This window comes from Lygodium microphyllum, chromosome 25, assembly GCF_053477565.2.
Source record: "Lygodium microphyllum isolate KBCC chromosome 25, Lygodium_microphyllum_v1.1.10, whole genome shotgun sequence".
NCBI classification, from domain to species: domain Eukaryota; kingdom Viridiplantae; phylum Streptophyta; class Polypodiopsida; order Schizaeales; family Lygodiaceae; genus Lygodium; species Lygodium microphyllum.
The window spans coordinates 79,557,377-79,583,416 of NC_141159.1; the positions used below are offsets into that span (position 1 = coordinate 79,557,377).

The 26,040-nt window shown below is 39.1% G+C and overlaps 1 protein-coding gene across 2 annotated transcripts in view; it reads right to left on the reverse strand.

Annotated features, from left to right (window-relative positions):
• Positions 1 to 6,671: 6,671 nt before the first annotated feature.
• Positions 6,672 to 26,040, reverse strand: part of LOC148014417 (vacuolar protein sorting-associated protein 2 homolog 3-like) — a 162,840-nt gene continuing 143,471 nt past the window's right edge. The window contains exons 11-12 of one of the 2 annotated variants that reach the window (XM_087667423.1): positions 11,916 to 12,021; positions 6,672 to 7,006 (exon numbers count right to left, since the gene is read on the reverse strand). In XM_087667423.1, coding sequence (XP_087523549.1) covers positions 11,985 to 12,021 — 37 coding nt within the window. In that variant the 3' untranslated portion in view covers positions 6,672 to 7,006; positions 11,916 to 11,984. The remainder of the gene's footprint in view (positions 7,007 to 11,915; positions 12,022 to 26,040) is intronic. The other variant, XM_087667422.1, reaches the window with a different exon arrangement.

A 26,040-nucleotide genomic window follows, 5' to 3' on the forward strand; every position in this document is an offset into this window, starting at 1 on the left:
GTAGATCTTTCAATGCTTGAGTGATACAGTTTGGCACCTTGAGTTGTTCTATCCCAGGGGTAGATCACTACCACTAGATTAATATTCTTTTTCAGATTCTGACTGGGTTGGTTGTTATGATACACATTTATCCATAAGTGGTTTTTGATTCATGCTTAGCATTTCATGCATATCATGGTTGAGAAAGAAGCAACCCATTGTTGCCACTTCTAGTTTTGAAGCTGAGTACATTATAGCTTTCACAACTTTAGTTGAGCGTATTTGGCTCACATGCCATTTAGCTAATTTGGGTTTTGGATAGTCATTTTCCACCACTACCTTCACTAAAAAATTTAGAGTGCATTGGCAATTTCATAGAATCCAATACTCCATACATGTACTAAAGACATTGAGGTGCAATGTCATCATGGTAGGGAGGGACTCTATAGGAGAGATCAACTTGTCCTATGTGCTAACATAGGATAACCTTGCAAATATTTTCACAAAGGCTTTTCCTTACAAGAAGTTTAAACCTTTCTGCAAAGTTCTGGGCTTACTTCCCTTTGTGAATTAATCTAGTCCATTGGACTTTGCAATTCCCTAAACATGAGTGCTAGCTCTTGTTCACTGCATCACTACCAAGGCATATTTGTTACCATATTTTTGAAGTGATGTGTTGCAGTACTCTTTTCCCTCTTTAGAAGACTTGTTTCCCCCAACCTTATATATTCACTTTAGGGCATACTTAGACTTGTAAATCTTCTCCTTACATACCTCTCAATACAATTTGAGTTGTGCTCTCTCAAGTTTTCTCTTCTTCTAGTTGTAAACTTAAATTCTTGCAACCCTAAATCCAATTTCTTTAGTAGCTTACTTTTTAACTTATTTCTAAAATAGACATTGATCTATTATTATTTTCAAAGGTATCCCAAACTTGTAGTACATATCCTCCATTAGAAATCGGATAATGGCCTCTTTTTATTTGCTTTAGGTCTCCATTAGAAATTGGATGTCCTCTTTCTTGCATTTGGTCCTCTTTCTTACATTTTTTGGATGAAGTCATCTTTCTTTCATTTGGTCCTCTTTATTACATTTTTCTTGGTGTCTTTAGCTTAAAGTCATTCGAACATCTAATCCACTACATTGAGGATGTATGATTTCCTATACTAGGAAAAGGTCCAATGAAATCCAAACACTACTATTCCTTTTGTCTTACTACCAAGAAAAGATCTAGTGAAATCAAACCCCACTTTGCAAATGGCCCATTAACAACAATATCTTTAGTGTATTTTGAAACCAAAACCCTCCTAATTAATGATTCACAAGCTGAAAAACCTTACACTAATGGGAAGAATCAACACATAACCTAGGCCAAGCAAGTCCTGCTAGCATTATTGTCCTTTTAGTTAGGTAAAATCCAAAATGGCCTCCGCATCCTTCCTCATGATGACAAGAGGAAAAAAAGTAGGAATTACAAAGCTATTTAGTACCCATTTGAGTACATTATTAGCCCTCTCATATACAATTAAAAATTGCATAAGCATGTTTAACTTGGTCTTTGTTATAATTACATATGTGTTATACTTACTAGCCAAAGATTTTAGTTTAGCAATTTTTAGAAATCCTTTTATTAAATGAATACTTCCTTTGCCTTCATATCTAGGGTTGTCTACCCTCATGGTGAAAGGACACTTTTAGCTAGCTCATGAACCTTGATTTTTTTTGTCAACTTGCCAAAATTTGAAGTTTGCAGCTGCCCAATCAACCCCTTAATCTTGAATAGAAAGTTCATTAAAACTTTCTTGTTAGTTTTCTAAATAAATAGTGAGTAGAGCAACCCCTTAAAACATGTGGCTAACTAGATAAAGATACACTCAAAGGGTCATTGTCCATTGCAATTATGTAAGGAATGATTGAGTTGTAGTAGAGATCAACCAAAGGATATGTGAAGAATGACAAGGTGAGAAAGTCAATATGCATAATTAACCAGTAGTAACATATGGGATCTTGCATATGGTGATGATGAAGAGATAAGAGAAGTTAGAGACAAGTCAAAATTGAGATGTGGGATCAACTGGTTTTGAAATGTCAAATGTGGGGTTGAAAGATTTTGAAATCAAGATAGAAGGAATAAGAGATAATATCCAAGGTAAAAGTAGCCACTAGGAGTGATGGTTGTGTACTTGATGCAACTAAGAATTCTTCCATTCAACAAAAAAATAGGAAAGTCAAGCTGCTAAAATGCACTACAAAGATTAGCCTTGAAGTTGAAGAAATCAATTGTGGTATATCTAAGTGAGATTGTAGCAGCTCCAACTTTCGTTGAGGTAGATCCAACTAGGGTGGCCAACTCTTGCACCACCCTACCATGTGCATATAATCATAACAACTAAAGACAAATTAGGTCCCTTTATCACTTCACCTATTTGATGAGTGTTATAGATTCGATGTCAAATCCATAAAAATGTGCCAATGATGAAGTAGGAATAATACTTGCAAGTGAAGGCTTCGCTTATAGAGCTAAGTAAAAGGATTTGCTTCTTTTTTATATAAAAAATCAATGCCTTACCACTCATCAATAGCTTGTACCAATTATGTTTCAAGTGCATCAAGTTAAATCAAGAAATGTGCAATTATTTTATATATATCTCGAAACGCCAAAGGAAATCCAAAAATGTGTTGATGATGTCTTCTTCCATGTCAAAATAGAGAAAAGGTGATCAAAATGACAATGGGCTATTGCAATGTTGTAAAGCCAAATGCATTATAGTAAGATGGTTGGAGATGGCATACGATAGTGGTAAAAGAAAAAGCACATAAGATTATAATTTGGTGTATTCCACTATGATATAGATCTAGGAAAGGGAGATGCTTGGCAAGTTGCTATGAATGGCAAGGAGTGATTGAGCTTGTACATAAGAAATAGTTGAGAAGAGAGGGTGGACAAGTGATATTTAAAAAGAAGGTGCAAAAGGTAAGTGGAAACTTAAAACAATAGGTGTGGAAGAAAGTGACTTGCAAATGAGGGATAGAGAGTTTTTTGGGGGGAAGATGAAATGGAAAGTGATGGGAAATTAAGTGAGTCGAATGCACAAGATGATTGGTGGAGAAAATAAAGGGGATGGATGTGGTAGAATACATGCAAAATATTACAAATCAAACAAGGTCTAAGTCAAAGTGATCAAATAGGAAGTTGAAGTTTGACTTGGCATTGACAATATAGCATTGATGTTTAACCTCGTGAGAGATGAGCTTCAAGGATGATTATGGAAGTTATTCAATGATGACAATGATAGGTGTCTTGTGCTAAACTAGGATTGATATAGTAGTCGTACCAAGGATAGATTGATGAGGGGACCATTGTTAATTTGGAGGTTGTGAGGTGCTACAGATTTATGTCAGAGCATGTTGCATAAGCTAAAGTAGCAATATATATATTTTTTATTCATCTCCATATTATATATAAAATATGATTGCCCTAGAGGAATGATACTAGCCTTATGTACAATAAGTAAGGCCTTTGATAAGACTAGAAGTAACCTTAGTAATGTAGCTTGCAAAGTAGAATTCACCAAGTGACCATGTTTGCTTGAATTAAAAAACAATGCAAGATATCCAAGTGGACTTTTTCCCTTGAATGATAGAATCAATTATATGTAGATACAGGCTCCTCCTTTGCACTTTGTTATAATGAATAATTGCTTGATGACATTAAATAATGATTGTTTTCAAGAAGTCCTATACTATGTAGATAGACAATATAGTAGTCAAATAGGAACTAAGTTATAAGACTTTGATGGGTCTCTTTATAGATGTAGAGCTTGATATTAGACATTTATTACTCAAAAATATAAGTAGAGCTAGTAATACAAACCATGAAAGCTTCAATATTTGCAATGTTGAAACTATATTCTCTTTCCTTGAGCACAATAGATGCAATGATAGATGCTCCCCCTTGAGCACAATGTTGGAACCATATTCTTTTTCCGTGAGCACAAGTAGATGTGATGATAGATGCTCCTCCATCTTCCATACTTTAGAATTTGATAGTTTGAAAATATGAATAAGCCAAGTGATAGAGACCAAGTAAAACCAAATATAGGAAAGCATACATGTAGCATAAGAGTTCCTTGTTTTCTCTTAGTAGTTGTCATCCTTTCCAAGGTAATGGATTGCTAAGAGGAGATCAATGTGGGTTCAACTCCCAACATCCACTTAAATATAGGTTATTCAAGGACTTTGCTAAGACAAATATGTAGCTATAGAATGATGATGAAGACATAGCACTTGACATACAACCAAGATAAATGTTACCAATAAGAGAAGCTCCAAGAATAAAGGTGAGCATTGCTCTTCATGTAATCCTTATTGTTGAAGCTTCTATTGATGTAGCACTTGCTTTATTGTAGAAACCTTTTTTATGAAACTCTTCTTAAAATAGCACATTGTTGGTTCTTCAATCCTCCTTAAGTTTGATGTGGACTTAACAACTACTCGAATCTTCCAAACAGGTTGTGCTTGATAATAGAGTAGTCAAACAAGAGATTATCCACTAAAGAGACTTAATGTATCAAAGGAACCTCCTAATAGGCAATGCAAATGGCTTGGTAACATGAGGCCAACTCTAAGGTTGTGAGAGATTAGAATTACTACCCTATGAGGCTAAAGGTGCTCTCATATCATTTTATTTAAAGAGCTTGAGTTTATGAAGAACTCAACTTGGTCCAAGCTTTTTGGTTCTTCAAAGCCAAAGGCTCAAACGCCCATGTTCTAGTAAATAAGCAACTAATTAATCAAAATCAGTAAGTGTATTCTTGACTCACAAAGGTCATAAGTCGTAATCGCATTGAAGTGCAACCTTATAATTCCATCGTCCCTAATCTAAAAATATCATGTATGAGAGACTATACAAGATGGAGGCATGTGGGTGGTTGCTACCATCCACAAATATCCCATCTAATGCCACAATATGTCATCTAACACTCCTAAATATCTTATCTCCAAGATACAAATATATGTTGTCATTCTAACAGACCTTTATGGCCCTTTTGTCAAGTTGAGAATGAGTGTACATGACAAGATTCTACTTCAAGGCTTGTATTTTTAAATGAAAGGATATGTGACTCACAAATTTCATGTCATTTGTTGTCTCTTATAAGTATAGACCTAGAAAATTTCAAGATCTATTTCTTTTTAAAATACGGTTAGTTTGTAGATTAGTGATATTTACTATGCAGTAAGTCCTCGAAAAGTCCTATAGCATTTGATACGATGTGTAGACGCCAAAAAATTGATAAGTTGTCTTGATAGATCGTAGGAATTTTAAAAATGTGACCCATACAGGTCTATTTGGATAATTTATACTCAATTTTCTCTAAGATGCCTGAAGAGTTTAAGATTAGGTTTTAGATTATAGTTTTTCTTTTTAGAGAATCTCTATCCAAGCTCACTTGAAAATTATGCTCATTATGCTCAATTTTGTGCAAAGTAGTTATGTAGCTATTTTTTTGAACATGCACTCTTATTGGGATTCATTAATTTCTCAACTTTGAACATCATAGTCTTGGTGTAAAGGTTTACTCTATTAAAACGTTTACAATAAACTAGTTTGTTTTATTCGTGCTCACATTTAACTTCAGTTTGCATATTATCAGGACATGTATTACATTTTGAGTATCGAGATTTACCATAAAGGTTATTGCATCTCAAAATGATTTTTTTCTATTGTAAATTGTTTCTAGCAAGGATTGTGCATTTTGCATTTGGTCTATCATTGGGTCTTGTTACAATAGCCTTTAATATACAGGTTTTCTTGGTGATAAAATAGTAATTGCATAAAGTTGTCGCAACAACTCTTTTAGTAGAGTAATTGATCTCTTGTAGTATAAGGTGGGAGGAGGGTGTAGAGGTGGTACCAATTGGGTATGAGGAATCATATATACATGGGAATCCTAAATATCCACATTATGAGTGCAAGTTGAGAAAGCACTCTCTACAAGCAACTAGAATAATGTGTACCATTGGATTCAACCTTACAAATCTCAATTAGTATTTGGATGTGCACAAGAAACAACACAGCCTTATTAGGATGAATTTCAAAAATGGTATTGATATAAGTGTTAGAAAGGTCGATAAGAGTATGATGATGTTAATGTACAATAGATATTCAACCAGTTAAGTTTTTTATAAGAAAGCAATGCGCAAAGTGTTTGACATGAAGAATTCAAGAGAATTAAAACTACCGTGCATACAAACACACCTTTTCATACTAGGATGATTAAAATAAGTTCAAATTTTCAAGTTAAGCAATCACGATTTGATGGAAGGTGCATATATACCAATGTATATGTTACTAGCACCCTATTGCTAGTCCCATTAGCATTCCAAAACTATGCCATATATGTCACTATTGCAAATATCCAATCAAGTTTTTAATCTATACTTGTAGCATTCAAATATTGACCTAGTAGAATAGGTTAACAAAAGCAATCATGATTACTAGCAATAGTGCATTTGTGAGCTACAATACAAGCCAATAATAGTCACATGTTGATATGGCCTATGGCACTCACTAGTAGCCTGCCAACTGGTTGGTACCCTTGATTTTTACCCACTATATAACTATCACAAATCCAATCATAACTTTCCTTCGGTACTTGTAAATTCAAAACATAAGTCCAGTTTTTATTTCACAAGTACAATAATATGCCTTGCTAATTTTAAAAACTAATTCAAGAATCTAATTGGATTTTTTGTTACTATTTTTCAGTAAGTACATAGGAAGTATGATTGCAATTGATGCCATGCGACATCCTTCATGATATTATTATGGGTGCAAGCAACAAATAATACTTTGCTTCTTTTATATACAAGGGGAAGCCCATTGGGTGCTCATGATATACAAATCAAGACGAAGTGCAAAATGAATAATTAAACCATCTTTATGCTATGAATGAAACAATTACATTTCAATTCTCAACCACGTAGTGCTGCCAATCTTTGTTCCAAATCCTCCATTCCAAGGTTGCTGCAACCATAATTCAAAATCTCTCTCTCTCTCTCTCTCTCTCTCTCTCTCTCTCTCAACCATTGTTTAATGAAAAAATAATAAAGAATGTAAAGGAAACAAAATGTAATATGCATGTTCAATGTCTTCGAAGTCAAAAGTTTTAATGACTGTTGTATAGAAGGGTAGTAGGTGTGAAGATCAAAAGGGGCATCTCCATATAGTACAAGACACATGCAATGGTCTACACGACCTTGAACCTAAAGAAAAGAACATCACAAATCCAGTAGCATCTCGTGTCAACTTTACTCCGTGAAAAATGCCAAAAGATGATGAAACAACCTAGTGTTACTTCAATCATGTATGTTGTTGCCTCCTTTTCAAAGGTCCTTTTTTTTCAAAGAAGAGAAATAATCATATTATAAAGACTCCTTAGAACAAAATATCTCACGGAAAAATGGAGCCTCATAAGGGAACAAAATATCTCATGGCAAAATGAAGCAAAGGCTCGTAAGGGACTCCCATATCAAAAATATGTAACAAGGAGAAGTCTCTTACAAGGCTTGAGTAGATAACTAGTCAGGAGGTCTATAATGCTAGATCATGTGGTTTTGGAAAAGGAAGAAAGTGCCAAAATCCCATGTCTTGTAAAAAGCATTTCTCCTCCTCAGAGTCTCCAAATTGCCCTATATCCTCTCCCATCTTCCATAGAGAGTGTACAATCTCTGCCCAAATCCTTAAGAGTCTTTATCAAACATCCACCTAGGATCCAACCTGCCCATGGGACATGACATAAGCCATACCCATACCAAGGAACACAAAATGAATGGACATCTAACTCACTTCCTAACCGTTAGAGCCAAACGGGCTCACCCCCGAACCTAGCAGGCTAGCAACAAATTGGGTAACGACTACGTCCCAAGGGTGGGTATTCCATACCACCAACACACACCATCCCATTGTATGGATGCGACGGTCCACTTGCTATGTGTCAAAGAGTGGTGATCACAAAATGATGAGCACAATAGGGCCTTGAGTCCTATAAATAGGACTTAACTCTTGACCCTAAAGTGCCCCTAGTGCAGTTGCACCAAGTTCCTTCATGACTACTTTCCATTCTTCTCCATGTATGGCTGGCTTGTTGGCATGGTTAAGTCTCTATTGGTTCTTTACCCTCTCTGTGACTCTCTGTCCTCTTTTGTGCCATTAAATTCAGTATTTTGTTTGTCTTCTCTGCGAAAGATCTTTGCTCTAGCACAATCAAGTTGAGACCACTTGTACTTGGTCTAGCTCCTCCTATATTGCCATTTGGAGCTTTGTCTTCATTGTCTTCTGATGTGATAGACTCTGCTAGGCTCTCTTCTTGGTTGGGGACACAGAGGCATAACATGGCCTCTTTCACCACAATTGAAACACTATCATCCTATTTCTCCAAGGCTCGTGTCTTCTCTAGTTCTGTTGCTGCAAATGATGGGTTTGTTGCTGAATTGCTTGCATGGCTAGGCTAAGATTGCCCAGCTATTCTAGTAGGCTCCTCTTGTCAAGCTTGTGCTTGCTGTTCTGGAATTTCAGGCTATGCCTTCAAAGAAATAGGCATTTCAGTCAGGTATAGAATCAAAATTATTACTTCTTTTTCCCTATTGCTCCATAGCTATTCTTCTTGCCTCCTCGTAGGTACCTGGATCTTTGATTAGATCAACTTCCACTTAATGCTTGGATGCAAGGAAGCATTTAACTTCTTTTTCTTGATATATACGCTAAGCTGCCCGTGATCCACTCTGGCTTTCTGTGGAGTGCTCTAATTAAGTTGCATGTTGCTTAGCATCTACTTGCTCTTCTTCGGCCATCCTATCAATCTCTTTCCATATCTGTTCAACCTGTTCTTCTCTTCTTCCATACTAGGCTTGTAATGCTTTAAACATCCTTGGCCAATTGCCTATGGTAGTCATCTAGCATCTCCTCATACCAATCACAGGCTTCACCTTGCAGTAGTAGTCCTACCAGCCTTGCCAGATGCAATCAACTCTATGCATCATAAGGTTTGCCTCATATGTGTTGAAAAAAAATACAAACATATTTTTGAACTGCCGTGATTACTAAAGCTGCAATTGCAGGGGTTGCTGCAAACAGTGATTTCAAGCCTACAATTTATGCATTTTGAATTGTAGCACTGGAAACAATTTACGAGACAAATCTGCTGATGTTATAGACAAGTCTGGGTGCTTTTTCAGCAAAATCAACCCTTCATGAGCTGGATATAGTGAAGGTGTATGCATGTATATCAATAAAATATCTCACTTTGAATCTTCTCCAATAGGAGGTTAAGATACACAAGACTAATCAGGAGAGAATAACAGAGATTGTCACAAGAATTGATAACATACACTAGCCTTATTCTACCTGTCCTTCATTTTGAGTGTTAGGTGTTTAGGATTGAATTGAGGTTCATGTGGCTACAATAGTCTAGGGTCTAGGGTAGTGTATTTTGTTCTCTTTTCTACTTAGCCTCACAACGGGCTGATGAAATACCATTGACAAGAATGACCACCTAAAATGTCTTGAAGAGATGAACGGACGAACACGATTGTGTTAGAGCTCCTTATGTCCTCATCTGACTTAGAATAGGGCTCATAGCATGGAGATGATCATACAAGATACAAATGTCTGCAAATTCAGTAGATGGGATTATCAGCCACCATTCAGCTATGAATCCTTTGAGTGACCTAGATTCAGGACCAGCTCCATGACATGCAATTCACCCTACCCGAAGCTCATTTATTGGGTTTGTACTCTACAAGCTACCTCTAAAGTATGATTGTGTGGCCAATGTCTTAAAAGCTCAAACGTCAACGACTCCAGTAAGTTTTCAGCATATGACTACTACGTAATTGGAGCATGAGTCTATACTCAGACTGCCATCTCATTTCGGTGGCATCCATGATTAAGGATTGGCTGCTTCAGAGACAAGTGACATGGTGAAGGGGTAATGCTACTTCTGGGAAGCTAGCGGTTGAGTGAAAGAAGGAGAAGAAGGGCAAGGACTCCATGCAATCTTCATTATCTTCAAATTCCGACATGGGTTTTGACCATGCAGCTAACGCCACAAGGACCAAGAATCGGTCTTTTAGCCCTAGTGATATAATCATCCTTCATGACTCTCCGAGCAAAGAGGGAGTATGAGAGGGAATATTCATCCATATTCGGGTGCCAAGGACCCTAAGCTATCATTAATAGAATTTCTCAGAGCTATCATTCATAACATTTCTTTCCTTTGGTTAAAAAACACTCCTTGCAAGCAGATATTGTTGGAGCTTTCTCCTTTGTTTTACAGGGGAGATAATTGCTACATATTTTGCCATGATCTAGGATTCTAATAGATTATCAACGGAATGAAATTCCATTGGTTGCTTCTTTGAGATAAGTGATTTGTCCACCGCATTCGACTGGCAATTTGAATAGATTTCATACTCTATAAATAGAAATATGCTCAGATACAAGAAATTTCAGCTGATAAAAATACATTATAATGTACTTAAACAATGCCTTTTTGCAAATGCACTTGGGCGATCTAGTAAAAGTTGATGCTTAAAGAAATAGAGAACTAATCCCACCAAATATCTATTATCACCCATTGTATATTCATCCAAGAATGGAAGCAACTCTCTAAAGGTAACAAAACAATATTCGACACTCTCATCTTCTTTGAGACCACAATAAACCAATTCATCAAAGCACACAAATGGTGTTGTTGATCCAAGGGGAAAATCCACTAATGAAGCATATTAACCTCATTCATGATTAGAGTTGGATAAATTCTTACATTCCTACCATCATGAGCATACCTTCTTGCAATAACATCCCAATTCAAAAAAAGCCATTTCAATGCCTTCAAAAGCTTCATTATATCCATCTCGAGAGCTTTTTCTAAAACTTCGAAATAGTCCAACATACCCTACAAAGTTACTTCAAAGCTTGGCTACTTCTTAAATCGTCATTACAAAGCTATGACGATAGGGCTACAACAACTAGCAAAATTAATGAGCTTGACTGGGCCTTTAGCTTTGAGGCGAAGGTGTTGACTATGTATATTGTCTGGACCACATGTCCAATAGGATATGGTTAGCCTCTAGCAGTCCTTACGCGAGGCAATGACTAGATGGTAGTTCTGACAAGACCATGCGATTCACGTTAAGTCCACCCTCTTGCAACACTTCATGGATTGGCAAATAGAGGATCAAGAAGGATCTTCTATCCTAGTGGATATGCGGTCTAGACAATATACACCAGCCAACACCTTTGCCTCAAAGCTGAAGGTTTAGTGCACTTCATTGCTTTCGCCAACTGTTGCAGTTCCATTATCATAGCTTGGTACTCAGGAACTGAGAAGACGCCAAGCTTTGAAAGTAAATTCTTTAGGGTGTAAATGACTATTTGAAAGCTTTAGAAAAAGCTTCAAAGATGGTATGATAAAGTGTCTGAAAGCATTGGAAGAGATTTTATTGAATTGGACTGCCATTACAAGAAGGTATACTCATGATAGCAAGGATGTAACAATGTATGTAGTTTTAACCATCAATGAGACCAATATGCTTCATCAATAATCTGTCACCTTAGAGGAACAACACCACTTATTTGCCATGATAAATTATTTTATCATGGTTTCAAAGTAGACAGGAGTAGCAAATATTATTTTATCATCTTTAAAGGATTGCTTTTCTTCTTGGATGATGGGTAATAACAAGTATTTGGCAAGAGTAGTTGGAGATTTAGTTGAAAAGGGGACTCTTTGTTTCTTTAAGCAATAGCTTTTACTAGCACCTAAGTGTATTTGCAAAGCCTTACAATGTGCCTAATCAACTTTCGGATGTGATCTATCATCTATGGTTTTCTTAGAGAAAGGATAAACACATTCGAGCTCCTTGTCAATGACCTTGCATAGGCTTTGGATAATGATAACAAGTTGGAGTGAAGGTGGCACAAATTCAAATATCCATGGTTGTCAAAAGAGGTCTTTGATATGAGGGCAAGCTTTGAACCTAAAAGCATCAAGAAAACGTGAGTCATGTTCATTTTGAATGTGAGATTCAGAATTAATCAAGATACCTCCAAAGTATTAAGAGAAATGACAAGCACAAGTGAAGGGTTTTAAGTGTAAACCATGTGTTGCACACAAATTGATTAGCAAAAAGGCATTGTTTGCACACATTACAATGTGATAAAAACATATTACAATGGATTGATGTGCATAAAATAAGATTGTTAAACTTAGAGATTTTATACCAGGAGTTTACATATTAAGAGCTTGAGGATAGAGAGGATGGCCGGTGGAGAGCTTGAAAGTGGAGGTAGGGTGGAGATATGGGTGAGAATAGAGAGCTTAAAATTTGAAATTGAAATTAGAAGGGAAAGAGAGGGAGAGAATATATTGCTAGAAGTGGGTGGGTTGGGGAGGCCGGGGGGGAGAGAGAGAGAGAGAGAGAGAGAGAGAGAGAGAGATTGGGGTTATGTACAAGTGTGTTGTTCATTGTGGAGAGCAAGCCTAAACAACACCTACAATTTGCCCTAAATGGCAAAAACAAGCACTTTAAAATAGTCGAACAATTTCCATTAGACATGTTGTACAGGATGGATCGGACGAGTTGATCCGTCCGTCGAACATAGACAACTAGGATAATGCAAATAATGGAGATTGTTTTGGCACTATGAACATACTATGCATCTTGATGTGTTATGTTTGCGAGAGCATAACCAAAATGGATTAATAGCATGGTTTCTTTGCTAGCTACTACATATTCTACGCTAGAAGTAGACAATTTTCTAGTGTTTGCATGTTAGTGAGACTGTAATATATAATGATTGACATGAATGATGGTTGGTAGTACGATGTGCATTGCAAGGATAAATATATGAGATTGTTGCAGTTATGGTTCACAATCACTCTCTTAACTTCATTTCCCTAGTTTGTTTAGGTATTTTGTTTCACATGATAGATGATACGCCCCTTAACCACATCATCTTTGTGACATGCTTCAAAAGATTTGGGGTTTGTGTGGCATGATTTTTTAAACAAAATTTCAATCAATAATACAAACCTATGGCTCATAGTTTAGGAGCAAGGTGACACAAAACTTGTCACATGCAATATCTCACATTCAATCCCTTGAAGAACTCAGCCAAATTAGTAGCTAGGAATGAATGAACAGGATGATTTGTGTTAAGCCAATTATGTGATCCAACAAGATTATCAACATAAGCTTAAAAATTTGCACGTTGGAAAACGTCACAAGCCTTTTCAAACAAGAAGTCGGCTCTTGGAGAAGCTTACAAATAAAAGCAAACCATGTTCAAAATTAGGCAACAGGAGGACTCTTGCACAAGCTCAAAATCTCAATTGGCTTATGAGTGTACTAACCACTTCAAGAATGCTTTGTCTGGATCGCAAGTGGCTTTCGCTCTGACATCATGAATATCCATAGTATTGATAGTAATGAAATATGCATGGCAGTATTAGCAAACTCTAGACAAGAGAAATTGTTTGAAAACCTTGCTATCCGGCATTCAATTACACTTATGCTCATGATCTATGAGTCGATTGCTAACATGCTTGTTCATAGAATTAACAAAGTCTTGTATGAAGGATTAAAGGCAATAAGATTTCTACTAGGATGGTGCATTGATGAAAAGCATTGCAAATATTCTTATTGCTATTAAATATCCTAAATATACTCAATAGGATCTCTCGATCAAAGTGAATCTTGCAAAAGCATTTGATATTGTGCAATGGAATTTCGTTTCACATGCAATGTTGAGATTGGGATTTAGTCAATGTTATTCATTGGGTATCTTTGGATGCAACTACGCATTGCATCATTGGAAAGGATGCATTAGCATACTCTATTTTGGGTGGGGCAAATTTTGCAGCCACATGAGATTGTTAGGCATCTAGGCTATCCACTCCGATCGAATGCAACAATCAAACAACAAATTGGGGTATCCCAAAACTAAGTGAAAAAGATTTGGAACATTGGAAGTGGTTAACTTTGCCATTGCATGCATAGGTAAAAGGAAACGGAAATGGCAAAAGTTTGGAGTTTCAGGGAGTTCCTAGTAGTTATAGGGATGAGAAAGTCAAAAATAGGAGATGAGAACGAAAACAAAAATAGAGAAAGTGGTGAAATGGGAAAATTGTGGCATTTTGAGGCATTTCCACTGACTATGATTGCATGTGGAGCCTAGAATAGTTCAATCCATTATCATGGCCTATGTATAGTTTCATTTGCCACTCTTTCTTTTAGACATAGAAGGATATTGATGACTTTATGTTATGTCACATGCAATGGATCTTCTTTGGAAGTCATAGATTGCAAGGCTCTATGACTACTAAAGGTGGACTGGGTATGCACTCCCAATATGCGTGGAGCCTAATTATGCTTAATATTCACTTTTGTATGTTGGGTAAGAAAGCTACATTGCCGCATGGTTTCTTTGAATAAAACTGGCCTTCGAATATTATGTTGGCATGGATTAGAGACCATTAGGAAGTGATATTGGGTCATTTCAAGGGGAAAATTTTAGGATGTTCATATTCCACTATTATTGGAAGCTAGTGTTGTCTCATATCCAACAGTCAAATCAACCTTCTTGAAAGGGGTTGCATCACGTATGCTTCTGATAGTATTTATGGTTCACGTATGTGAATTATAAATTGGTTTCGATGGCTAGAAATTTCAACATGGTGGTTTTGGCATGGACTTGATTAAGCAAGTGCTGCAAATGTTGTTTGACTACGATGCCACATGCTTTGCTAGTAATTTTATTGTACTTGCATTAATGCTTAGAAGGACAATGGAAGTTAAAAGACTTTCAAGTTTAAAGGGCTTATCATTTTAAACTGAGGATAGGCAATAACCAATTTAAGGATAGGGCCAAGTAAATTTTAGAGTTTCCACCATTGAAAATTATTGGAAACTTATTTTTAGAGGTGACTACTGCAACAGGCATTTCCAGCACAAGTGAAGCTGCCTTCAAGCGACAAGGCAAGCAGGGCCAGAGCAACAGGCGACCTGATTTGGGTGTCTAGAACAGCTGGCAAAAACAATTTTAGCCCAAATTGCAAGCAACAGCTGCTTGGGGCCTCTCCTGCCACCAGCTGATCATTTTCTCTCTCCTCTATAAATTTTCTCTCTTGTCAGTAAATTTGAAAATTCACAGTGATTTGCTGTTATCAAACCTGATTAGTACTATAATTAAGGAATCTCATCCTCCTCAAGTACTGTGCCCACAAGTTGCAGCCCAAAGACTGGGAAAACTGCTGTAAATCAGAGAATTTGCAGCAGATCTGAAGAAGATTGCCCTTCTACTATTGTGAAGACCTACATCCAAAAGATTGCTCTTCTACAATTGTGAAGAACTACATGCAAATGTTCAAAGACCCAATTTATGCCTGGATGTGCATCAAATCAAGTGCCAATTTGGGGCTTTATGCTACTGATCAATTGTGACAGCCTATTATTCCTGAATTTGTAGAAAGATTGGTGACTGGTCAATCAGTTGGAGATCAATCTTCGTGTACTACAAGCTTCAAGGAATACAAGCGAAAGAAATACCACAAGGAACAACATTTTTGGGGGCAATTGTGTGTCACCTATCTCTTATTAAAGTGGTAAAGAGTTCGTTTCAATTTTATGAATTTATTGCTTGCTGTAATTACTAGTTAATCAGGTTATTTACCACCCTATCCAAAAAACAGGGCTGGTTTTACCATGATTATGATTTGTGTGTTATTCACATCGATATATTAATGTTGTTTATGAGTTCCATTGCCCATTCATGATTCATTGATAAATTGTTGTGTTGTTCTTTCTCATTGTTCTTCCGCAATGACATTATGCTTTCCATTTTCTTGCTTCCACTTCATTTGCACATTCTAACAAGATGGTCCGAACTCCAAGGCTTGGACTATCAATTATGGTACAGGAAAGGGGATTACAACATTTTTGCACATTCCTCTAGTAAGATTAGGATGGCCATGATCAATGAAATGAGTTTAACTGTCTTACTACTGATTTGTTTAAATCCATTAGAGGAAGATGACATCCTACATACTCAAAATTATGGGTGACCATTGAAGAACTTTGCTATAGATGATGGATATTCACTCTACAAAAGTAGAGCATGTGTCCCAAAAGATAAAGAACTTCCACATCTTATAATCTATTAGTGTGAGATAATCCTAGTGCAAGATATCCAATGGTTAGTAAGACTTATAGTCTCATTAAGAGGCAGTTTATTGGCCTAGAATGTATAAGAATGTCCTAGATTATTCGATTGTAAGTGCCATATCAATAAAGTTGAAAGATTAAAGTTAAAAAGCCTTCTTCAGCCTTAGTTTCCTTTAGGACAATGGGAGAGCATCTCCATGAATTTTATTGTCGGATTACCTAGGCACTGAGGGGGCATAACTGTGTGGGAAATTGTGGATAGGTTGACCAAAATGGCTAGGTCTATTCCAACCTTGTTTGATTTTAAAACTCTGAACTAATTAGATTGTTTGTACAAAACCTATATGGACTAATGGCCTACTGGCAAATATTGTTTCTAATTGGGAAATAAAGTTTTATAGTCACTTTGGGAGAGCTATGTTAAGGTCGCACACTAAACATAGCATTAGTACGGCAGATCATCCACAAACTGAATAGCAAACTGAAAGGGTTAACCAAATCCTCCAAGAAATGCTACGTGCATATGTGAATAAAAGACAAACTAATCAGAAAATAGCACTTACCTATACTAAAGTTTGCATATAATAATGCAAAGCACTCTTCCACTAAACATAGTCCCTTTATACTGCTGTGAAGGTTTCAACCTTAAGCTTTTTATGCACTAATGGCCTACTGGCAAATATTGTTTCTAATTAGGAAGACACAAGATAGAGGTAGAGCCTACCCTGACCCACATCAAACACCTCTAGCATTTGAGGAAGGATAACAAGTGTATTTGAGGATGTTTGAGCCCTCTAAAACCATGAAAATGAGACAATGGCCAAAGTTCTCTCCTTGGTATTGTCATCTATTCACAATACTTGAGAAAACAGGCAAAATGGCTTACAAGCTCCAACTCTCTACCGCAAGTAAGATACATCCAATTTTTCATGTAAGTTAAGGAAAAAGCTAGGTGAAGCTGATAATCTCATCCAAGGGCTCAAATAGTGAAGCTCTTTGATAAGCAATTCCTAGCACATGAGCTTAAGAGGATTGTAGGCATTCATAGTAGATGAATAAGTCCTTGCCAAAGTAGAAGGATTACTAAAAAAAGAGAGGTCAACATGGAAGCATGTAAGCATGAAAAAGACTGTTCTTAAGGGAGAGAGATAGTGTCATGCAAATTAATGTGACATTTACAGACGAAGTTCTTAAGCATCTATTACAGTGTGTATATTACAAAATATATGCGTACGAAATTCAAGGGGCACGACCAATAGCATGCATACAAAACACGTGACCAAGAGCTTAGGCCATTTAAAATACAAGGCCCCACCCAATTTATGTGTGTGCATGGGGACTAGAGCCAAGTAATTAGGTGATGTGGCAAAAAATAATGAAATAAGGTCGTGCTAAGGCAAAGGTGAAGCAGGGAGCTTGCACACCCTTTTCGTGCTCTTATTCCCACTATTTTTAAGCCTAATTTATAGATCAGACCAGCAAGCTGATATATCTCATCTATCAACATTCCTCTGAAATAAAAACCTTTCCTATGGCATGGCATTGTCTAGTTGTTGCCTTGCTTGTGGATGGGCAGCTTCCTTGCAAAGTGTGGTCTAGGGAGACCAGCTTTAACTTGAGCAACACCTTTAACAATAGCATAAGATGTTTTATGGAGCTTCCTTATCTTTTGCTCCCTCATTAATTGTAACTGTATCTCATCATATTGAGAACTTTTTTTCCCTTTCAAACCAGCCTCCTTTTGGTGAAATGGTGGGAACTTGATTAAACACTAATTACAGCAAGCACTAAATTCATATAAACTGAAACGAGATCATTACTGATCAATTTTGGAGAATGGACACCTGATTGGCCCCAAAAATTGGCACCCCTTGCAATATTTATTTAGCTTGAATTGGAATTATTTGAACTGCACCAAGATTGCTCTCCAATCTCCTTCAATTTCTGATGCCCATTGCTGCTCCGGACAGAGCAAGTCTTCAATTCAATTTGCCCTGGATTCTGGAGGGGGATTAGCCTCCAATTCACTCCTTGGGTGACAAATTTGGGCCCAAATTCAATTCTGCCTGGCTGGCCTCTTGGAATTCTTTTGAGGTGACTGTCAAACCCTGTTTTTTGCTGTGAATTAGGGTCTGTTAGCAGAAATTCCTCAATTGCACCCTCCTAGGACTGAATTTGGCAAAGAACTTTTGAGGCCAGATGTGAAATGACTAAGAGAACAGAGAGGAAGCTGTAGAGAGAGAGAATTCAGAGATTTGCCACGAGAAACTAGTGAAATTGACCTGTTGTTCCTATTTTCCAGCTCCAATGGATTCACGAGTAGCAATTGGAGCACCAGAGGTTGTAATATTCATGAAAAAGTGCATCAGCAGCGATTGCCAACTTCCCAAGTCAAGAATATGCAAATACCTTCACCAAAACAGTCTCCAATGGATAGGAAACAACCCCAAGAACAGGTGCCACTAGTCCAATTCCAGCCCCAAATCAGCCTTTCCACTCTTGCAATAATGGGAAGTTTTAGCCCTAGAACTAACATTAATTAATCAATTAATGCCTGGTTCCTAATGTCACTTCTGACATTTTATGACCACAAGATGTTGACCATCCTTCATGCTATTAAGAGATGGCACCATTACCTCTATGGCAACCGGTTTAGAGTGAAGAACGACCATTAGGTCCTCCAGTACTTCTTGACTCTGTCTACTTTGACTCCTAAGGAAAGGAGATGGGTGGCAACCTTGCAAAATTATGATTTTGATATCCCTTACACTAGGGGCAATGACAATATAGTAGTTGATTCACTATCACGGATGTAGAAATGCAATGTATCTTCCGTTTTAGAGTTGTATAGTGATTAGATTGAGGAACTTCAAGAGGCCTATTTGCTAGATGAGGAATTTAGCCACATATTTTAGGAGTTACAACATGGGGTAATGGACAAAAACTCCCAATATTAACTCAGAAATGGCCTTATTTGGTCCCATGGCAAGATTGTCATTCCCCACACTTCCCCCTTTACACGGAAGATCATACAAGATATGCATTCTTGCCCCATTACTAGTCGTTTGGATATTTTCAAAACATATGATAGAATTACCAAGAGCTTTCATTAGAAGGGCCTATGGAGGGATGTCAAGGATTTTGTGGCTAATTGTGACCTATGCTAATAGAATAAGGACAGCACGCTTAGGCCATCCGTGCAGCCCCTACCTATTCCTTAAGGGAAATGAACACATATCACTATGGATTTCATTACTGGCCTGTGTGTCACCAAGAAAGGATGGAACAATATCTATGTGGTAGTTGACAGACTCACTAAGACTGCCCACTTTATTCCCGCTAAGACTCAATATATCGTATCTCAGGTGGCCACTCAGTTTATGAAGCATGTGCTTAAATTGCATGAGTCACCGCAGGTCATAGTGCATGACAGGGATGCTAAGTTTATGAGCAATTTTTGACAGACAGTTTTCACATTAAGATCAATCCCCCCAGTAAAGAGGAGTTAGAGGTCATGCACGGCCCTACTTCAACAATACAAAGTGAATCTTTGAAAAGCACAAGATCATATGAAGCTTTATGCTAATGAGAGAAGAAGACATCTAGAATTTCAAGAGGGAGAGCCGGTCCTATTGAAAGTGTCAAGTTCCGCTACTCTACTCTCAAGGAGGGTAGCAGTAGCAAGCTGGCCCATCATTTCTATAGCCCCATTGGCTTATCAATTAGAGCTTCCCTCCACCACCAAGATTCACAATGTATTTCATGTCAACCTCAATGGACTATGTGGAAGAGCTAACTCCCATAGACGACAAAAGGCATCACTCAGTATATCCTTGAGGCAATCATTGGGCAACGAGATAAACACTTCCACTCTCAATCCATCAAGGAATACCTCATCAAATGGCAAGGCCTACCCCTGGAAGAAGCCTCTTGGCGCCCAGCCACTATAATGGAAGAGTTTCCTCACTTACAAGAGGCCCAACAGGCTGAAGACTAGATGGATACGCTTTGTTTTGACCCCACACTGCATGTAGACTGCACACTGTTTTAGGATAGTTTTGTACTTGCATTAATTACAGCCATGAGCTTTATACATGGGCTGAAAGTGCTCGTCATAAGCTCTGTTTTGACATGCAACATGCCTCATTTGGAGCAGCCCATTAAAAGTTATGGCAGATTTACCTCAGCACGCTTGTGGTGGACAACATGTTGTCCATACTCTTCATGTACTCAATTAAAATGAATTAATGGCACTGTTCCCTTGCATCCATGCCCACGGCATGCGTATTAGCTATACATAGCCTTCCGCCCCAATTCTTCTTGGATACAAGCTCCTCACCCATCAAATTTTTCTCTTTGTAATGCTAATCAAAGTAGTACTCTACAGTCCCACTCACTAGCCACTCTAGCAAGTGCCTCCAGTTGTCTTGTTTCTAATGGAAAAAACCTTCGAGGTGGGGATGGAATGTTATAAGTGAGACGCACAGGAACTAGGGGTTAGATACCCAATCACACTGATCGGGATATAAAAGGTGTAAAAGACCCAATTTAGGGCATCCGATGTATAATGAAGAACTGGCTCTTCACCTTCTCCTTCAAGATTTCATGGCTTCTCCCCTCTCCCCACTTTCTTGTATTTCTCTCTCCTCTCCTAGTCTTTCTCTCTCTCTTTCTATCTCTTATTCTCATTCTCTCTCCTCTCAACCTCTCTTCTTTACACTCTCTTATAGACCCAACAATAGAGACAAAGCCACACACCAACATGCACTCACGGAGTTCTATAGAGCATCGACTATTCCCTCCACCACAGAGCCCTCCCTAGTCCGCCAACCGACAACCCCACCATGGGGGACCACCTTAAACACAACCATAGAGAGATGCAGAGCCCGCCGCCCACATCTAGCTGGATCCTCGCCCTCAAAGAAGACACCATCTGCAAATACAAAGGATACTACACTGTCATAGGGAAACCCTACCTCGACACTTCAGCCTTTCTATGCTAGACAGACCCATGAGAGATATCCTAAGATGAGAGTACTTCTTCAGCAGTTCCACATTGTATTTGGCTTAGACATCATTTTGTACTCATCAACTATGTATTGTTCACTGTTTATTTTCCATTTAGATGGTCATAGCATTCGATGTTAGCTATTTTTGGATATGGCGAATTTCCTTGAATTTTCAAATATAACATTTTGGTCTCTCAGGCCGATTTAGCCTTTGGTAGATGTTACTATAACGTTCTCTCTTTTTTTTCGTAAAAGGTAATTGTATTAATTACGAAAAAAGGTACAAGGTTACATGATTACAAGATACACGATGGCTCTAAGCCACCGTGTATGAACTTGTCAGTACAAAACACGGACTGAGATACACAAGTCATGGCAAAGACACAAAGAAAATTGCCCTATGCCAGGGAAGCAAGTCTTCCCGAGGGAGCAAGTCAGAGTGCCGAATGAGATCTATCTACCAAAGCAAGAGGCCTTTAAGCCTGGCAATGTGTCCCGGAACATTAGAGGCCGAATCAAAAAGAAAGGCATTCCGAGTAGTCCAATTGTGCCAGCATCCCCAGTATCTAAGAAAATGGAACAAGGTCTTCATATGCAACTGTGCCGGTGCGGGGTATTTTGGGCATACAAAAACCCAATCGAAAGGACTCATCGAGAAACCAACCACAGCTCGCCAAACCGCTGACAAAAGCAACCAGATTTTCTTAGCGAGAGGGCAAGAGATAAATCGGTGACGGGCCGATTCCACAGTAGTGGTGCAGAAGAAACAATTGCCGTTAGAGATTCGACGCTTGGAAAGGGCCAAGGCAAGAGGAAGACCACCAATCATTACTCTCCAAAGAAAGACCTTGCATTTGAAAGGTGTCTTGTTCACCCAGCCCTCCATCACAGTTGCCTTCCACCATGACTGAGATTTCCGCAACCCCCATACAGTATTAGCTTTAGTGACCAGCCATTGATGATCTTTAATTAGAAGATGGTACACCTGGTTAGCCGAGGCCTTTTCCAAATTCAACCAACCTACAAGGACCCAGTCCTGCCAAGGGCGATCCACAGCAAGGGCAGGAAAGGGTTGCCTGCTCTGGAGCACTAACAAAAGCTGTTCCCATAAATCATGGTTACCACGAGGGATTCGGAAAAGCCTCCTGGCAGTACGAAACGATATGAAGACATTACGACTCGCAAGGGTGGCATCTGCAACTGAAGTCAAGCCCAAACGGGCCATGCGGTTAAATTTTGGTCTAAGCTCCTGTTTGCCTTCCCATGAAAGTAATCTCGTGGTTGCCAACAATTCCAGTTGAAAAGAGTTAGTATTTACGCGGTCCTCTGCTGGATACCAACGCGCCTTCTGGAGAACCAATTGCCAGGAGCTGACCAAATGAACAAGCAGGGATGAGAAAGGACTCGAAAACCGAGAGTCTGCATTAAGCACAAGCCACCAGGAGCCTCGAATTTGTGTATTCCCATGCAGAAGCCCGCGGTCCTCAAGAAAATAACGGGCTATAGCGGCCCACAGGTGATGCTCCACACACATGGCACAAAAAAGAGACCAACGAGGTGCCAGCATATGAGTTTCGGCATCCAAAATAGCCCCACCACCCAGGCGTTTGGGGGTACATGTATGCGACCACGAAATCCACGAAATACCGAGATGCAATGAATCCTTCTTCAATAACATGAAACGAAAGGGCCGAGTGAGAGCATTCAAAGTAGTAGGAGTCCAAGGCAGCAATCGCAAGAAATATGTGAGCATTGGCAACATAATTGTTTGAGCCACTTTGAGGTGAACATGGAAGGGCCAAGCTTGCGACTTCCAATAGAGAAACTTCACTGCCAGTTTCTGTGAAATCCACTGTAGTAGTTGTTTTGGCCGAGCATCAACACCCAAAGGGTACCCAAGATGCCTGACAATGGAACCACGAGGCACAACCTGTCCCTGCCAACCCAATGACTATAATTCTGACTCCGTACAACTGAGAAGGGCTGATTTGAAAGTATTGATATGAAGGCCAGAAGCATGACCAAAGAGCGTCCAAACATCTAATGCCTTGCGAATATTGTCCTTGTCCGCACGTAAAATCATAAAACTGTTATCCGCCAAAGATTAACTAACGAACTGCTGACCAAAAGGAAGAGACAATCCGGCCAACTGAGCAGAAGCTGCCATGGAGGATAACATTGACAGAACCGGATGAGTCGCTAGGGCAAAGAAGAGAGGACCCAAAGGACAACCCTGTCTCACAGAGCGTGCAAGGACAAAGGGCTCTGTAACACCACCATTTAGCATAACTCGCAAAGAGGCCGCCGCACTAATGGTGTAGATCAAGCGGGACATCCGAGTGCCAAAGCCCATCATAGACATAAGTTCTGCAATGAAAGACCAGTCTAAATAGTCAAAAGCCTTTTCTAGATCCAATTGGATCAATACCACTTCCTGACTAGAGTGCCTTGCATAGTCAATAGCCATTTGCACATTTAAGATATTATGCAGAATGTTGCGGCCCTTAATGAAACCATATTGAAGAGGATGCACAATGGCCGGAAGATGTTTGTGGAGCCGATTCGCCAGCACTTTGGAAAAGGTTTTATACATCGAACCCATCAAAGAGATTGGTCTCCAATGTTGCAACATTGACGGCGAAGGAACCTTTGGAAGTAATTTGATAAGCCCTTCTTTCCATGAGGAAGGCATGAACCCTGTTTCCCAAACCTGCTGAAACATAGCCGTCAATGGCTTCACCAGTTGGGTAGCAGAACTCTCAAAGAATTCATTGGTGAGACCATCCCAACCGGGACTTTTATCCTTAGGCAGGCGCAACAAAACATCCATAACCTCCTCCTCACAAATATCAGACTCCAAAGTAGTTTGCATATCAAGTGGAACCTGATGTCGGACCAAATCATAGAAGACTGAACGTGCATGCGTAACCTCGTCAGAAGGTGACTGAGAAGAACCAAGAAGATCTAGAAAATAATTCTTGCACATATTAACAATAGTCTGAGGGTCAGTGACCATTTGACCCTCTGAATTCCGGAGTCTAGTCATATTTTCTCGAGCAGGAGAGGCATACAGCGCGTGAAAGAACTTATGAGTTTGACAAGCACTATCTTGCAAATTCTCAGTCAACTTTTGCAATTTGGTCCGCTGATAAGATTTCAACTAAAACTCTTTAATAAGATCAACCAAACGCATTGCCAGTGACAGCAAAAATTCATCATCTGGAGTGTCTACCAGTAGAGAACGAACCAAAGCCAGTAAGTCCTCCGCTGCGTGTCGACGCCGCCGACAAAGAGAGGCATGGTGGATCCCATACTGTCAAGCTATCCTCTGCACATTAGAGAGCAATCGTTCAAAGGAAGCAGTGCCCTCAGAGGCGAAGTCCAATAAAAATCTATCAATCAATTGCTGCATATAGCCCCGAAAGAGCGAATGCTTCAAATAAGAGGAGTTGAAACGTACAGGGAGTCTATCCAGCAGTTGCATAAAAGGTGCAATGGGTTGTGCAAGTATCTAAAGCTGGAGAGGGAAATGGTCCGACAAGGCATATTGCTGCAAGACTGTCATTTCCAGCATCTCGGGAAGAAAATCATCATCCTGCATGATGTACATTCGGTCCAACCGCGACCATGTAGTGGCATACTGCACCGAATGGAAAGTAAACCCTGTAGAAGAAGGGTGTAGCCAAGACCATAGATCTTGCTTAAGCACAGCAAGAGCAAACACATTCCACACCCGACTTTCCGGAGCGTCCATCACCCAATGCCCTAAAGTGGACTGTGAAGAATCAACACACATATTAAAATCCTCCATCAAAAAACCCCGTCTACCAAGTGACAAGGAGGTCTTCAAGGTATTCCAAAGATCCCGACGAGATAAAGGGTCATTCGGAGCATATAGGCCCAACAACCATAAGATTTCTCCTTTAAATAAAACTTGAACCACCACAAAGCGGCCATGTACATCATTTTTAATAAGAACCGGCTGATATTTCTCATGTACAATCATAAGCACACCAGAATAATGCCCGGTGTATGTCCCTGCATAAAATAAGCGAAACCCATGGCAATCCACAACTTTTCTTGCTTCACCATGACTCTTGTGATCTACCGCACACAAGACATTCCACTAATTCTCATGCAATACAGTCCACATGCCATGTTGCTTATGGCGAGAACAAATGCCTCGCACATTCCACGTGGCTATCTTCATGTGTATTCAAAAAGAAAATCAGGAACGAGGCACCACTTGCCTCGATTTAACCTTTTCTGCTAGAATATCAAGGACACCCTCATCCAAAAAATCAGCTAACACGGCAAAAGAGTTCTGACGGCCAGCTTTAGAGGTAGACGGAATATCCATTGTCTTGGGGATGGAACGAGGATAACGACGATCCCATGGCGTAATCACATTCCCTCGAGTATCAAAATCCAACTTAGTGGGTGGGCCCTTTGGACCGTTGGTATATACTTTCCTAGTAGACTGATTATGGGGAGCAGAAGGAACCATAGTACGCGCTGCGTGCTCTGAAGACAACATTTCTTTCCTGTGCATATACGTGCGCATGGAATCTTGTGAAACATTAGGCCTAGCTACCAGGCCAGCATCAACCTTTTTACCTTTTTTTGACGTGCCTCTACCCAGTCATTGCCACGGGAATCCAAACCCGAAACAGGTTGTTTACCTTTATCCAGAACTTTAGGTGGTTGGGTTGCATCCTGGGACGAAGCATCAAGCACCATGTCTTCCATCGGCAGCACAACATGCTCATCATCTGAAGATGGTTGCTTCTCTGGGCATTCGGCCATAAAATGCCCCAATTTTCCA